Here is a 14,252-nt window from a genome sequence, read left to right as displayed (position 1 = left end):
ATTTTCACTTTTGTATTAGGTCACCATTTAAATTGCTTGCACTAATAGGATGCAAATAAGATGTTAAACTAACGCAGTAAAACAAAGCTTTTGATTAATTGCCCATGGTTATCATTAAGTAACTAAGAGAAGAACTGTATCTATGAAGTTATCAAAGATTTTGCCTTAAAACATTAAATGATGAAAGACAGACTGAAGTTGCTGCGAATCAACATCAACTCACTGGAATTTGAATAGAAGCATACAGTACAGGGTGAACGGCAGCCAAAGGTAGATTGTAATAGCTCAGTTTCTTAGCCATAGACTATTGGAATCACCAAAGCTTGGATAAAGATTCTATAGAAGGATACCACGGAAATTTGGGTAGAAACAGTGCCATTCTGAAGATCTTTAAAAGTGATGTTCAAACATGACTATTAGAACAGGCAACGATATTTTTCCCAGGGTCTTTCCTATAGGAGGGAGGTGTTACATTATATGACTAGTACTCCACTGCGATATGAGGGATTTCCATTTATTTAGACCAGGTGAGACATTTAAAAATATCACCTGTTTTTACTCTTGGTGTTGCTTTGCACTGCTGTTCAACTTCATTAAATAGAATAGTTTATACTTATACCACAATTATCTTGTTTGTTTATTACACATAATATGTATTATACAAGTACAATACAACAGACCAGTAGTAATAAATTAATTTGCAAATTAAGGTTGCGCTAAGCATATCTAATGTAAAATGTTTTAAAAAAGCATCAACAGCAGGTAAATATTGATAGTCTTTGTATTTTCATAATTGTAAACAACAAAATAAAGTTAGTTTTCTTTCTATATGAACAGCTGCTAAAAACGTTAAGTCTTCAATATTGTACCTTTATAACTAAACTATTCAGTATTATATCAATGTGGTATACATTAGTAAAATCTGATATACCACTTTGTCCAACTGTCAACTAAATTCAAATTAATAAAATAAGTCTTTAAACTTGAGAAAATAAAAACAAGCACTATTTTAAAATTATTTTATTAAATAACTTTTCATTTACAAATATGGTTCAGGAAATTCGAAAGTGACCTCCCTTCCAGTCAATTTCTTGTAGACAGACGCAAAAGTGTCTACCTATAACCACAACAAAAACAAGAATTAGTTCCTACTCAAGTAAACAAACAAAAAGCAACTTACTTTGTGTTCAATGGTGGTCTGTTGATTCTTATCTAAGTGAACCTTAACCAGCTGAGATCCATCTAACTTGACACGGATTCTTTTACCCACAATTTCAGCTGGGTACACCAAATCTTCCAAGATGGCATCATAGACAGCAGTCAAGGTTCTGGAACGTGGGCGCTTCTGCTTGTTCTTCATGCGGGTCTTCCTGGTGGGCTTGGGAAGAATCTTACGTTCACCAACAAAGACTACATGTTTTCCACTGAATTTCTTTTCCAATTCACGTACCAACCTCGTTTGAATCTTTTGGAATTGTTTCAATTTTGGCATTGGTACATAGATAATTATAGACTAAAAACAAAATGTAAATAAATGAGAATATGACAGGAAGAAACAATAAACAAAACTTACTTTTTTGCTACCAAGCTCAATTTCACGAGCCTTAGTAATGTGTAATTCTCTAAGTTGGGCCTTTAAGTCGGAATTCAATTCTAAGTCCAGCAGAGCTTGAGCCACTTGGGTCTCGAAAGCGTCTGGCTCCGTACCCCCTGATTTTAGTATTTTCGAAGCCATCTAAAACACAATATAATAATCAGTACAACTGGACTCACCAAATATACACCACATAAAAACAACAACTTTAAACTCAAATTTTCACAGAAGTAAACATTAATGAAAGATATTCGGAGATATTTATCCACATATATTACTAAAATCGTTAATCATCGCTTAAAAATGTTCTTATATATATTTAAGAAATACAACAATACACACTTTTACATAAATATTTTGTTATAAAACTATCCGTATGCAAGAAAATTTGAACCGAGAAATAGAAGAAATATGTATGTACCTTCAGAACTCGAAAAAGAAAGGTAGTTGGAAACTTGGTTAGTTATAATTACATCTTCTTCGCCAGGCGCAAGGCAAATAGAAATAGTGGGCGGGTCCAAAACCCATCATATTTCAAAAATTAATAATCCTTAATTAAAATAAAAAATTCCCATATATTTACAATTGTTTTATGTGTTTTGTGAACAACTAATAATATACATGCTTTTTTTCTCATAAATAGAAATCTTTTTATAATTTGACAGTTGCCTAACAGAACTGTCAAGTACTTCGCAGGTCAAGACGACTAGGTATCCGTAGCTTTCGATCAAAATATCTCACATTCTTCAAGTTCAAAACCGAAAATGGCATCTCTTTGCGGTAGAATAGTGGCCTCCACAGCCAGGAAACATATTTTAACTTCGAGTTACCGTTTCTCCTCAAAAGGCAAGTATTTGCATCTTATGCTGTCATGAATAACCCAGAATATAAGTTTTTTGACATTACGTAATTTTAATCTTTATACGTAAATTCATGAAAGAAGTTACTGATACGATCCATTCTTTCAGTTACCTTTGGTGATCCTGTCGAGCACGCTACCGGTTTAGAGAAACGCGAGCTGTTAGCCAAAGTAGCTGGTAATGAAAACCCTTTCGATATGAGAGTTATAAAAAGAGGCGCAGGCACCAAAGCCCAGCCCAACGAAATACCGTCCGCTTTCGACGCGAGATTAGTCGGATGCGTCTGCGAAGAAGAATCAACAAGCATCAACTGGATGTGGTTGCACAAGGGCGAGCCCAAACGTTGTGAATGTGGACATTGGTTTAACCTTGTCCACAAAGCCCCACTTTAAATGAATTGTTCTCCTTGTAAATGATTAGACTTCTAATATAGTATTTAAACGTGTAATAAAATTACTTTTTTTTCTGATACGCTTGGTTTTTAGTTTCCTAAAAATATTTATTCAATAAATATACCATTGAGAAACGTTAATTGTTGTCATTTACTCATATAATCAAACGCAGTATAAAGTTTAAAAAAATTTATTAAGGTTTAATACTGTTTGTGACAAGACTTAACAAACATTTTTGCACAAGAGGGACAATTGTTTCACAGGTCTTTGTTAGCAGTTCTAGTGCACTTTTTAATTGATCCAGAGACATGTAACCTGTTTGGTGAAACTGACATAATTGCTGTTGCATAGGCAACTTTGAAATAATGACAACAGCATGATTAGGATTGGGGAATTTCTCTGTTGTAAGTTGAGTTTGACACATTTGTTCTTCAGATAGCGTTGGGTCAAGAAAATTGATACCCTGTTGAACACCAACAGTCACAGAAGCCACAATATCATAAATAGGCACACCGGCTTCAGCAAGTGCTACCCCCGCGGCGTTTATGGCCGCGCTCAAAGCAGAACCATCATTGTGCAAAACAAGAGCATAAATATCTACTTGAAAATTAGGTAACTCATGCAGACAAACAGTCGATTCTAGTGCTTTCTTCATAATAGAACTATATTGTTTCTCTTCATTATCCTGCTGATGTAAACGTCGTTTCGGGCAACTAAATGGTGCGAATTTAAATTCGCAATAAATTTCCCCTTTTAAGCTATAATCAGATCGGTTAGGTATTTCCCTCGGATCAAACACTGACACCATTACTTTTGTCTGGCCCATTTCCATGTAAGCGGAACCCTTAGCCTGGCTGACGACCCCATTTTTCAGAACTAAAAATGGATGCGTTGTTATCTTAGCTTAGGAAATACGTACCGTGAACTTACAAATTTTTCTCTGTTCGTCGAATTTTCTCCCATCGGTTCGAATGTTCGCCGATTGCGTTTCCTCAAATGTTTTTTCTGAGGTTATTCCGCTCAATCGGGCGAATAATTCGTACGGAACGCTTTCTTCGGGTCCATTGATTCTTTTGTGGTCAATCGGCATTATTTAAGTTGTTAATGAGAATCTATATCATAGGGTCATATAATATTGTGGTATTTTCGAAAAATAATAAGGATTAAAAATGTGTGGTTAGAAATTAAATGTTTATTTTAAAAAATGTCGAGCCAATCAGACGGCTTAAACATAACTGGAATTTGCCGCCTAATTCGAATAGATGTCAACAATTTTAAAAAAGAATAAGGATATGATTTTACTAGTATGAGCCATATAAAAAAGTGGTATGAGCTCACCTGGTAAACTAAAAGTATTATTACTTAAAAATAAGCGATTGTTTGTGATTATGATCACGCCTATCCAACCCGTAGAACAGTGCCCATTGGTGCAGGTTAGCAATTACCAAGTTGATAGCTGGGTGATAAGCACTGTGTAACAACTAATAGATTATATTTAATGGATAGGATAGAAGTAATGTTTTCAAAGTGATTTTATTCATAATCTAATTAATGATATTGTGATGTTTCAACCGATAGCATTTTGCTTCTTTTCTGGTAAAAACCACAATCTCGTCACCGTAGAATTTTTGATTTTGGTGAGTGAAAATTGAAGTCTCTTTTGAGTGAGTCACCAAAACTTGAAAAAACATTTCATATTATACCCTGTATACGATGGGGTAGAGACATTGCTATCATATCAACGAAGACAAATAGAACTTCTTGTAGCTCTTATAATCATTTAAAAGGGCAAAGATACCAAAAACACTCCTGATAAAAACAATTTAGCCGATAATCTACCAACATGGGCATTTAGAATAATAAACGGCGAATATGCCAAGGTTTAGGCGATTAATAATTCGAGTATATTATAGTATAGTATGAACGTCCACTATATTATATGTGAATTATAAATAAAGGAATGGATATATAAAGTTTGTTATAACATAATCTGGTATTTTAAGGAGCGTTTAACGCGTGAAATTAACAGCCGTCCGTCGTAACTCAAGGACGCGAACACCCATGGCTCTGACGGTGACCATTCTGCACAATAAACACTATCCTCGTGTTCACACCATTGTAGAGGGCCATCAGATAACCTGAAATACATATGTGACTAGGAGCCGTAATGCAGTGAAGGTAACACTTACTGTTGTTTAGTTTCTGTTTCCTTTGTATCATCTAGGTCACAAATATCGTTGTTTTCTGAACTCACACTGGCGGCACTGGATAATAGTACCCTGGCATCTGAACTAGCTGTTAAAATCAATTGATCGTGGAAATGGTTAAAGCGTACACACCATACCCTGTAAGATAGATACCAATATATTCAATTTCCAATATTTTCAAATTTTATTGGATTCTTTTTTTTTTAAGGAATTTATTCGATATAAATTTTAACTCCCCAACCTTATGTTTTCTGATTAATAAACACCTACCAATGTGAGTGTTCATTTCTGGAATACACTGGTTGATTAGTTTGTCGGAAATCCCAGATCTTGACAAAACCATCATCACCACAGGTGGCAATATGGTACTGCTTGTTCATATTATAATCCACGTCTCTTACCAATTGATGATGCACATTATCTATATGCCATGCCAGATCCCCACTCCTTATATCATATGTCTTTAAATGAGTCTCTGTGGCAGTTGTAAACTATAAATCCAACATTTCAGTGCTCTGTATCAAAAACACTCAATATTACAACCTGATTACAGTTCTGATGCGGATTCCATTTCCCCGTCGTAAATTTAGGATTATGTTTTCCTTCTAGCTGCATTTTCCTAATGCATTTGGCTTGTGTTTCAGATATATCCCAAAGTACGACATTATTATCAATGACACTAGCTGCTTTAGCCACATCGTTAGGATGAAACTCAGTTGTTCTAACATCATTTCCATATTCTTTAGTATCGAACGTCGTAACGATCTCCAAGTTTTCGATATCATTTGGGTTTTCTGTCGCGGGAAGTTTTAATATTGCCGTTTTGAAGGTGCAACTGTTTTCACCCGAAATCACATTATAACATGTAGCTAATTTCGAAATATCCAACGGACTAGTCGTTATTTTCCATATCTCACCTTCAGAATGATGAAATACCTAAAGATTAAAATTATAAAGCGGCTTTGATGAATAAAAACCTGAGCATTACTGTTGTTTTGAGGGTGGATATTTCTTCATTGAATTCTACTAAATGTATCTGGTTATTGGTTTGCTTCAGAGACTGAGTCCCGATGAGAAAGCTGATCTTTTCAGTTTCGGCTAATTGTGGTGCCAATGCCCGAGCCTAAAAGTTTCAAAACTTAGCTTTCTCTTAAATTAAAATGTTTTAGAATACCTGAAATTCAAGTCCATATATTAAAGAATTATCGTTACCACTCATGTTAAAATTGCATTAATTAAATATATTTATTTTAATGTTTGTTTATATATTTCTTGAATACGAGGTTATATCGTTATCAGGATAAGAATGTCAGCTGTTTATCAATACATGAAACATATTGAAATTATATATGACATAAAGCTCTACCCTGACCATTTGACGAGTTGGATAATATTTCAATACGCATCCTTGCCAGATTGTATGAATTGTATTTGTCATCTTGTATATATGGGGAATATAATAAACAGGTTTTTCAATTGATTTTTTATTGTTTCATGGAATAACTTTGTCTTCTATGATTCAGAGAAAAACGCGCCGAATTTTCCTTAAGCTTATAGGCTCGGAGCCATACAGAATTAGTAAAACAAGCAACGATGACAACAGGATTTTAGTTTTAAAAGTACTTCTTGTTTTGAAATACTTTCTCTCTTCAACACTCCACATCACAGGGAAAGGAAAGCCTCTGCTACTGATTCAAAATACTGCTACCTTTCTCGTGAAATACTATTAGTCAAAACTGCATGAAAATCCGTTTATTGAAAATATTTTTTTATTCGCCGCGCACAGACCCAACTTGGTACAACAATAAAGAAGTTTCCGTGCCAACTGGCGGCATCGCATATCTTGAAATGGTTAGTGTAGATCATTTTTATTTTTTATATACGACAATAGACTTGGACATACGTCAACTGTCAGTACGATTCTTTTGGAGACTGTGTGTTACCTAATACATATAGTTAATCGGATAATTTTATAGTTTTTTTATTACAGAGTTACAAGTACTCTTAAATAATGGCTGTCAGCTTTGTCCCAAAACGTTTCATGTCTAGTGCTCTGCAAAGATTTGCGTATAATCTGTCCGGTTTCAACAAATACGGTCTTCACAGAGACGATCTACTCGATGAAACTGACGATGTCAAAGAAGCGCTCAAGAGAGTGCCTCAGGACGTAATCGATCAACGGAATTTTAGGATTTTGAGGGCTGCACAGTTGTCTATCCAAAAAGATATCCTCCCTAAAGATCAGTGGACAAAACTAGAGGACGATAAGCTCTACCTTACACCACATGTTGAAGATGTCGCAAGAGAAAGGCAGGAAAGAGAGGATTGGAACAAAAATTATTAAAAAGTACCCATAAAGTAGCAAGTCTGTTGTAGTGAGATACATATTTAATATACTTTATAGCCTTTAAAGTGATTTTTATTAGATTTAAACAAATGTACAGCATATTGAGCAATATATACATAAAACTACTCTTGCTTGGCGATACAAAAATGATATGAAAAGCACAAAAATACCTTAAACATACAATAAAGTGGTGAATAAATTAAGATGTTCTTGGTTTCAATTCTTCAAAACAAGATCTTAAGAATATGTAATTCTTTTTCTGGGTATTGTAAAATTCATGGCCTTTGCTCCAATCATAACTAACTGCATAGGCAAATATTTGACCATTGTGATTAAATGCACATCTACTTATTGGCTGTTCCATGGTTTCAGAGGCTTTCAATTTCGTTCTCGCATCTTTATCCCAAAAACTAAAGGTTCCATCTGCACCTACTGTTGCCAAAGTACCATGAACAGGGTGAAACGCTATATCATTAACAGCATAAATGTCCTGATAGCCACTGGGTGTACCATTGGAACGGTGACATTTAAAAGTGAAGTTCTCTTTTGGATTTGTAGGATTCACATATTGTATGGCCACTCTGCCTTCAACTGAACCCAAGGCATAACCAATTGGTGATTTTTTTTTATCTCTAAGAATGATTTCATTAACTTAAAAGGAAATATTAAATAGTAAAAATTATACCTGAATATAGCAACACAACGATGTTGATATTTTAATGGACTATCCAACTTTTTGAATTCCTGTGGTTTTCCTTCCAATTGATAGACAATAATTTGACGTCCGGCTGTGCCAACTACTGCCATAGGATAATCTACATCTGCACAGTAACAACGTTCAGGTAAATTAATGCTCAACATTGGTGTAGCACTTCGGGTATCCCAGAACTTCAGAGTTTTGTCCCAAGAACCTGTCATTAAACAGGAATAATTCGGAGCTTTTATCCAATGACAGGTCTTGATAGGAGCGTCATGGACTGCAACTTGCATTACCTGATTGCTGGCCAAATCCCACATTTTGGCTTGTTTATCACAACCCGCCATAAAAACCTACAAGTATACCTTGTAATGTGATGGTAATGAAACATTAAACAAAAACTAACTTTAGTACCGTCATCACTCCATGCAACATCAAGTACAGGTGCACCACAAGACTGCATAGATTTCGGGATACTCGTTCCGTTTTGCTCGATTTCCCATAATCTCACGTTGTTGTCCCAGCTTCCGGCTATTAAAAAATTTTGAGGCAAGGCTGCCGGCGAAAAAGCTAAAGAACTGATCGAATCATCTGGAGGCTGTACTACTTCATAATCCTTCATAGGATTGGGATTTGTTGTACTTGTCGTTGTTCCAAAACCCCCTAGAGAGCTTTGATTAAACATGTTCATACTTTTAATTAACCAATTGTTTATATAAAACTGTTAATCGTTTTCTGCATTAAATAGAAAATAAAACTTATACAGTTCTTCTATACATTGACATTTTACGGCTGACAGTGTCAGTTTTAGAAGCTATCAATCACCAACCGAAGATATTTTTACAAAAAAAATATAGAAACTATTTGAAATATTGATTTTTACGATATCTTATAATGTAATTTATGATCCCAAATTTTAACAATAGGATATTTGTAGTAAGGATATCATGTTTTATGACAGTGAAAAAGAGACTGTGACAAAGAGAATTCTTCTTTATTATCAATATGTCAATTTTACCGCCTAATTTTACTTGGATTTGTCAATTTTACCGCCAAGATCTCATTAGTAAACCATCATTGGTGCTATTGCGGCCTAGACCGTTAATTAAATTTGTTATAAACTGTTATAAACTAATATTGTTAAAAAACACATATTCACAATGTTTGAGGCAAGATTAGTAAACAGTGCTACGTTTAAAAAAATTTTAGATGCTATAAAGGATCTATTAGACCAAGCATCTTTTGATTGTTCTGAATCCGGTATTCAGTTGCAAGCTATGGATAATTCTCACGTTTCTTTGGTATCCCTTAATTTAAAGTCTGATGGATTTGATAAGTATCGGTGTGATAGAAGTCTTACTATGGGAATGAACTTAGCTAGGTAAGTAAAATTTATGGTTGTAATTAATTATTATATCTTCATGATATACTGTTGTCCACAGTTTATCAAAAGTATTCCGTTGTTCTGGATCTGATGATACAGTAACAATTAAAGCCCAAGATGACGCAGATACTGTAACCTTTATGTTCGAATCAAAAAAGCAAGAAAAGATCTCAGATTATGAAATGAAGCTTATGAATCTGGACCAAGAACATTTGGGGATCCCGGAAACAGAGTTCTCGTGCATAATTAAAATGCCTTCAGCAGAATTCGCCAGAATAGTTCGGGATTTATCTCAGTTTGGTGAATCGATTGTAATTTCCTGCACAAAAGAGGGGGTGAAATTCTCAACTCAAGGTGATATTGGTACTGGCAATGTAAAACTCGCGCAAACAAACAATTTTGATAAAGAGGAAGAATCTGTTATCATAGACATGCAAGAGCCGGTTTCGCTAACTTTTGCCTGCCAATATTTGAACTTGTTCACAAAAGCCACACCATTGAGCAATCAAGTAACCCTCTCCATGTGTGATAATGTACCTTTGGTTGTGGAATATCAAATTCCAGACCTGGGACATCTATGCTATTATTTGGCACCTAAAATCGAAGAAGATGAGAATTAATTTATTTTTACTTGTAATTTGTTAGCTTTTAATATATTGTTATAAGTATTATCGAGATAACCCTATTGGAACAGTGCCTGGATGTTGCTATTTTTATTGTAGGAGTTAAAATGTCTGGTTTTCAAGTCCTATTTTGAAATAAATAACATTTTTTTTAAATTAAAATTCTTTTATTTATTTGAATCATCAGTCAATTTTAATTTATGACAAAATATTTATAAAATTCCCCCACGCTGAAGATGCAATCTGTAATAGTTGAAAAGCTTCGACTTGTTTTAGGGTATAACGACGACTCCAATCCGAAAACCAATAGTTCTTACATCCTTACATCTGAAAAAGTTGAAATTTCTTTGAGGCTGTTTTTGCATATATATGATCAATTGTAAGTAGCAGCAATTGGGGTTCGATCACTGGATCTTTCTGGAATACCGTTGGGCAACGTCCGATATTCACATTCCAGTGGATTTTCTAGCTTCAATTTATCAATCAATCAAATGTCAATATGTGTCTGTCTAAAGTTGTACATTCGTTTTAGTAAGACAATATTATCCTTGTCATGTTATTCTATTTAAAAAGATACAGAATGCCGTTAGAGCATTTCGAACATGTAACGGAATGAGCCTGCATAAGTTGTCCGTTTGCCAAACGTCTGAAAATTCATCAAAATAATATAATTACGGGTCATAAACCGTCAAACGTTTTAACGCTTTATATATATATAGGTTGATTAGCTTATCCTAACAAGTTATTGATCTTCAATTATTATTGATAAAATAACTAAGAAAGTCGAAATAACAATTAAAATGATTTTCCAAGCAACTGCTACTTTGTGACGTTACCATCACCTTTTTTGACTAAGAATCTACATTAAATTTTTGATTTAATTGATTGCCACGGCGAATTAACTTTAATTTTCTAAATATTTTTGAATGATCAAATAACTGGCGAAAAAATAAGGGCTAAAGATGTATTTTTTTAATTTCAGTAAAGGAAATAATCTAATCCAGTAAATATGTTTCGCTTTAAGTATATAATCACCATATATCTTCTATCTATTTTACACTTTTCGTGTTATTATAGATAAATGCTATTTCTGTGATATGAATATGTCACATGAATAAACTATATCAATAAAAAATGCTATAGTCGATTGAGTCTTACAACATCTTACATAAGCTCCCCAGATGTTAAATTTAAAAAAGAAAGTATTACTTAAATTTAAATAAAACTAAAATAGGTAGTTTTAACAACTTTTACTAACATTTTTATATACACATCACTAAATAAATGAGAACTAAACTTTTTTTCCTTATATAATTAAATTTCTAGTGATGTCCTTTACCGTGTCCATGGCCGTGTTCGCTGGGATAATACCTATCATATATTTCAGTTCCGACCATAGTTAGGACAAAGGCTCCAAATCCCAACTTAAAACCTCTTAGGAATAGTTTACGCAGATTACTTGCTTCTGTACCGAATTCTTTTGGGTCATAACGCCACACTTCATTTCGGAGCCATGGATCTTTTAAGCCGTGACTCGCCAAAGCATTACGGGTTCTTACCAACAGGGGTACGTCTTCCACTTTATAGATACGATAATCGGGGACTGTGTAGGGCTCATGGCCATGTCCGTGATCATGTCCTTGCCCGTGTCCACCAGCCATTGTACCTGCTTATTTTTCTTTTTAATATAAAACTCCAATAAATATTAATCTGAAAATATTACCTAAATCTCCTAAATAACAGCTGACAGTTCGATTACCTAACAAATGTCAAAGTAAAATTCTACAATGTGTATCATATATAAATTTATATAGGATTACAATAATTTAATTCTCCAACACAGCTGATCGATGTTTTGACATATAGGTCGTGGTTGTCAGGATTTTTGTTTTTTACATTGCAGTTAGACAATTATATTATTTATAAAAATGGTAAGATAAAATTGCAGTTTTACTGACTATTTAATAACTATATGCATTTTGTTACAGTCTAACGAAGTAGAGGAAACTATGAAAAGGATCCAATCCCATAAAGGAGTCGTTGGTACCATAGTAGTTAATTCAGAAGGTAAACACGTCCGGTAAATGCGTGAGTCATTTCTAAAATTTGTTTTAAAACTTCAGGTATTCCAATCAAGACCACTCTAGATAATACTACAACCGTTCAGTATGCCGGACTAATTAGTTCGTTAGCTGATAAAGCAAGGAGTGTGGTCCGCGATCTGGACCCTTCTAATGATCTTACCTTCCTACGTATCAGATCTAAGAAACATGAAATTATGGTAGCTCCGGACAAAGAGTTCATTTTAATAGTCGTGCAGAATCCTACAGATTAATTCTTAAACGCACCTATAATTTATTAACTTTTTTCTTTAATTTAATATACACGAATTCTGTGGGATTGTTGGAAAGCCACAGAAGCAAAACTAACCACTCGTACTATTGTTTAATCGAAATATTGGTAACCAGCACTTAGTGCAATATTTGTAATTTATTTTAATAAACAGTATATTTTCACTGCTATCTCAAATGCTTGTTGTTCTTAACCTCAATCCGACATAACCTCATATTGGACGCGCGTTTGTTTTTGTCCGTGTCGTTGAACGAAGGACTCGTAAAATGAGTAGAAAAAAAGAGCTGTTATCGAAAGTCGGTCTACGTTTGGACGGAAGAAGAGCTGACGAATTACGTCGGATAAGGTGCAAGTTGGGAGTTTTCACACAGCCGGACGGAAGTGCTTACATAGAACAAGGCCTGACTAAAGTTTTAGCTGCTGTTTACGGCCCACATCAGGTAAAATGAGGTATAACCGTTAAAAATAATATAATCCTTGCTTGTGTACGTTGCGTTTAGGTCAGGAGCAAACAGAAGGCACAACATGATACTTGCATTATCAATACTCAGTTTAGTATGGCGGTCTTTTCAACGAACGAGAGAAAAAAACGTCCGAGAGGTGACCGGAAATCAACTGAACTCTCCATGCACCTACAACAAGCTCTCTTAGCAGTGATCAAAACTGAACTGTATCCTTGGTCACAAATTGATGTTTATGTTGAAGTTTTACATGCAGATGGGGGTATAGAATCTCGAAACGCTCACTTAATGATATTGAAATAACTTCGTTTTAGGAATATACCCTGCTTGTGTCAATGCGGCAACATTAGCAATTATCGATGCCGGTATACCGATAAAAGAATATGTTTGTGCCTGTACGGCTAGTTTAGGTAACAATGATGTCCCGATGTTGGATGTATCACATCAAGAGGAAGTAATCGGCGGACCAACTTTAACGGTCGCAGCTCTACCTATGTCCGGAAAAATTGTCCTAATGGAAATGTCTCAGAGGTTCCACTTAGATCACCTGCCCAAAGTTTTGGATAAGGCACTAGAGGGATGTAAAGACATCAAAGCAATCTTGGATGAAGCTGTTAAAAAACATATTCAGGATATAGGCAGTTCGACTGGCTGGGCCAACACAACTAGCTGAAATTATGTCGCCAGAATGCAGATAAAATTTAATTTAATTAATACTGGTTTTTATTATTATGATCCCAATGCTTGATACTAATTGAAATCATATTAATATTGCTTTTTGTAGAGTCTAACTTATGCTTTTTTGTTTTTTTTTAATTGACAGAGAAACTAAATTTAAAATGTTTTCACAAAATGGCATTATAACAAGACCAAACGGGAGGGGATTGCTCAGATTTAATTTGTCATTGTAATGTCGTAGTTACCATTATCGTTATGAATATTCAACAATTTTACCTCAACCTAAGTAGGCCTGGAAGAATAATTTGGATATATATGTGTTCAAGAGTACTTGCAGCAAAATAAAATTAAATAAAAATAACGAGCGCAGCAAAATACGGGACAGGTGCTTTTCATATTGCAGGTTTATATTATAAAATCAACGAAATGCCAAAAAGAATATGACATTTTTAGAAATTGAATATAAGATGTCTTTTATAAAGGCATGAATTATAATTGTTTTGAACTTTTAAAATATTTATTTCATAACTGCGCGTGTACACGTGAAAGTTACAAGATATACGATTTGTGATTTGTCAAAAATTAATATACTTCACATGTTCATCGGTTTTGTTAAGGTGTATTTATACTAGCAAGAATTTATTTTTACTTAAAAAA

The 14,252-nt window shown here is 34.3% G+C and overlaps 10 protein-coding genes across 12 annotated transcripts; 5 read left to right on the top strand and 5 right to left on the bottom strand.

The window, feature by feature from the left end:
* Positions 1-1,005: 1,005 nt before the first annotated feature.
* On the bottom strand, positions 1,006-2,140 carry RpS7 (Ribosomal protein S7). 2 transcript variants are annotated; one of them, XM_076401711.1, is made up of 4 exons: positions 2,016-2,140; positions 1,574-1,735; positions 1,181-1,513; positions 1,006-1,117 (listed from the first exon to the last, which is right to left on the bottom strand). In XM_076401711.1, exons 2-4 carry the CDS (start codon positions 1,733-1,735, stop codon positions 1,040-1,042), a joined length of 573 nt encoding a protein of 190 aa, XP_076257826.1. In that variant the 5' UTR covers positions 2,016-2,140; the 3' UTR covers positions 1,006-1,039. The 2 variants fall into 2 exon arrangements, with proteins under 2 accessions (XP_076257826.1, XP_076257825.1); XM_076401710.1 differs by having other exon boundaries at positions 1,937-2,053.
* Positions 2,141-2,263: 123 nt separating this feature from the next.
* LOC143194922 (cytochrome c oxidase subunit 5B, mitochondrial) lies at positions 2,264-2,923 on the top strand. Its single transcript, XM_076401714.1, has 2 exons — positions 2,264-2,440; positions 2,563-2,923. Exons 1-2 carry the CDS (start codon positions 2,359-2,361, stop codon positions 2,844-2,846), a joined length of 366 nt encoding a protein of 121 aa, XP_076257829.1. The 5' UTR covers positions 2,264-2,358; the 3' UTR covers positions 2,847-2,923.
* A 97-nt stretch (positions 2,924-3,020) lies between these two features.
* LOC143194913 (exosome complex component MTR3) lies at positions 3,021-4,041 on the bottom strand. Its single transcript, XM_076401703.1, has 2 exons — positions 3,777-4,041; positions 3,021-3,722 (listed from the first exon to the last, which is right to left on the bottom strand). The coding sequence occupies exons 1-2, from the start codon at positions 3,934-3,936 to the stop codon at positions 3,040-3,042; spliced, it is 843 nt and encodes a 280-aa protein (XP_076257818.1). The 5' UTR covers positions 3,937-4,041; the 3' UTR covers positions 3,021-3,039.
* A 712-nt stretch (positions 4,042-4,753) lies between these two features.
* Positions 4,754-6,386, bottom strand: LOC143194907 (EARP-interacting protein homolog). The gene is made up of 6 exons (XM_076401698.1): positions 6,228-6,386; positions 6,042-6,176; positions 5,597-5,989; positions 5,324-5,544; positions 5,036-5,191; positions 4,754-4,984 (listed from the first exon to the last, which is right to left on the bottom strand). The coding sequence occupies exons 1-6, from the start codon at positions 6,270-6,272 to the stop codon at positions 4,825-4,827; spliced, it is 1,110 nt and encodes a 369-aa protein (XP_076257813.1). The 5' UTR covers positions 6,273-6,386; the 3' UTR covers positions 4,754-4,824.
* A 460-nt stretch (positions 6,387-6,846) lies between these two features.
* On the top strand, positions 6,847-7,465 carry LOC143194924 (cytochrome b-c1 complex subunit 7). The gene is made up of 2 exons (XM_076401717.1): positions 6,847-6,987; positions 7,044-7,465. The coding sequence occupies exon 2, from the start codon at positions 7,065-7,067 to the stop codon at positions 7,395-7,397; it is 333 nt and encodes a 110-aa protein (XP_076257832.1). The 5' UTR covers positions 6,847-6,987; positions 7,044-7,064; the 3' UTR covers positions 7,398-7,465.
* Positions 7,457-8,900, bottom strand: Rae1 (ribonucleic acid export 1). The gene is made up of 3 exons (XM_076401700.1): positions 8,504-8,900; positions 8,086-8,450; positions 7,457-8,032 (listed from the first exon to the last, which is right to left on the bottom strand). Exons 1-3 carry the CDS (start codon positions 8,786-8,788, stop codon positions 7,600-7,602), a joined length of 1,083 nt encoding a protein of 360 aa, XP_076257815.1. The 5' UTR covers positions 8,789-8,900; the 3' UTR covers positions 7,457-7,599.
* Positions 8,901-9,139: 239 nt separating this feature from the next.
* PCNA (Proliferating cell nuclear antigen) lies at positions 9,140-10,266 on the top strand. The gene is made up of 2 exons (XM_076401706.1): positions 9,140-9,478; positions 9,540-10,266. Exons 1-2 carry the CDS (start codon positions 9,258-9,260, stop codon positions 10,099-10,101), a joined length of 783 nt encoding a protein of 260 aa, XP_076257821.1. The 5' UTR covers positions 9,140-9,257; the 3' UTR covers positions 10,102-10,266.
* Positions 10,267-11,339: 1,073 nt separating this feature from the next.
* Positions 11,340-11,965, bottom strand: ND-B12 (NADH dehydrogenase [ubiquinone] 1 beta subcomplex subunit 3). 2 transcript variants are annotated; one of them, XM_076401716.1, is made up of 2 exons: positions 11,828-11,965; positions 11,340-11,773 (listed from the first exon to the last, which is right to left on the bottom strand). In XM_076401716.1, exon 2 carries the CDS (start codon positions 11,763-11,765, stop codon positions 11,427-11,429), a length of 339 nt encoding a protein of 112 aa, XP_076257831.1. In that variant the 5' UTR covers positions 11,766-11,773; positions 11,828-11,965; the 3' UTR covers positions 11,340-11,426. The 2 variants fall into 2 exon arrangements, with proteins under 2 accessions (XP_076257831.1, XP_076257830.1); XM_076401715.1 differs by having other exon boundaries at positions 11,340-11,770; positions 11,828-11,961.
* Positions 11,896-12,633, top strand: robl (dynein light chain roadblock). Its single transcript, XM_076401718.1, has 3 exons — positions 11,896-12,035; positions 12,093-12,171; positions 12,228-12,633. The coding sequence occupies exons 1-3, from the start codon at positions 12,033-12,035 to the stop codon at positions 12,437-12,439; spliced, it is 294 nt and encodes a 97-aa protein (XP_076257833.1). The 5' UTR covers positions 11,896-12,032; the 3' UTR covers positions 12,440-12,633.
* On the top strand, positions 12,617-13,631 carry Ski6 (exosome complex component Ski6). Its single transcript, XM_076401707.1, has 3 exons — positions 12,617-12,896; positions 12,957-13,179; positions 13,232-13,631. Exons 1-3 carry the CDS (start codon positions 12,723-12,725, stop codon positions 13,588-13,590), a joined length of 756 nt encoding a protein of 251 aa, XP_076257822.1. The 5' UTR covers positions 12,617-12,722; the 3' UTR covers positions 13,591-13,631.
* The last annotated feature ends 621 nt before the right edge of the window (positions 13,632-14,252 follow it).

Source organism: Rhynchophorus ferrugineus, unplaced genomic scaffold (genome assembly GCF_030347505.1).
Source record: "Rhynchophorus ferrugineus isolate W39M unplaced genomic scaffold, kcgeb_rfMv2 rfM4, whole genome shotgun sequence".
NCBI lineage: Eukaryota > Metazoa > Arthropoda > Insecta > Coleoptera > Curculionidae > Rhynchophorus > Rhynchophorus ferrugineus.
This window is presented reverse-complemented; position numbering and strand designations above follow the sequence as displayed.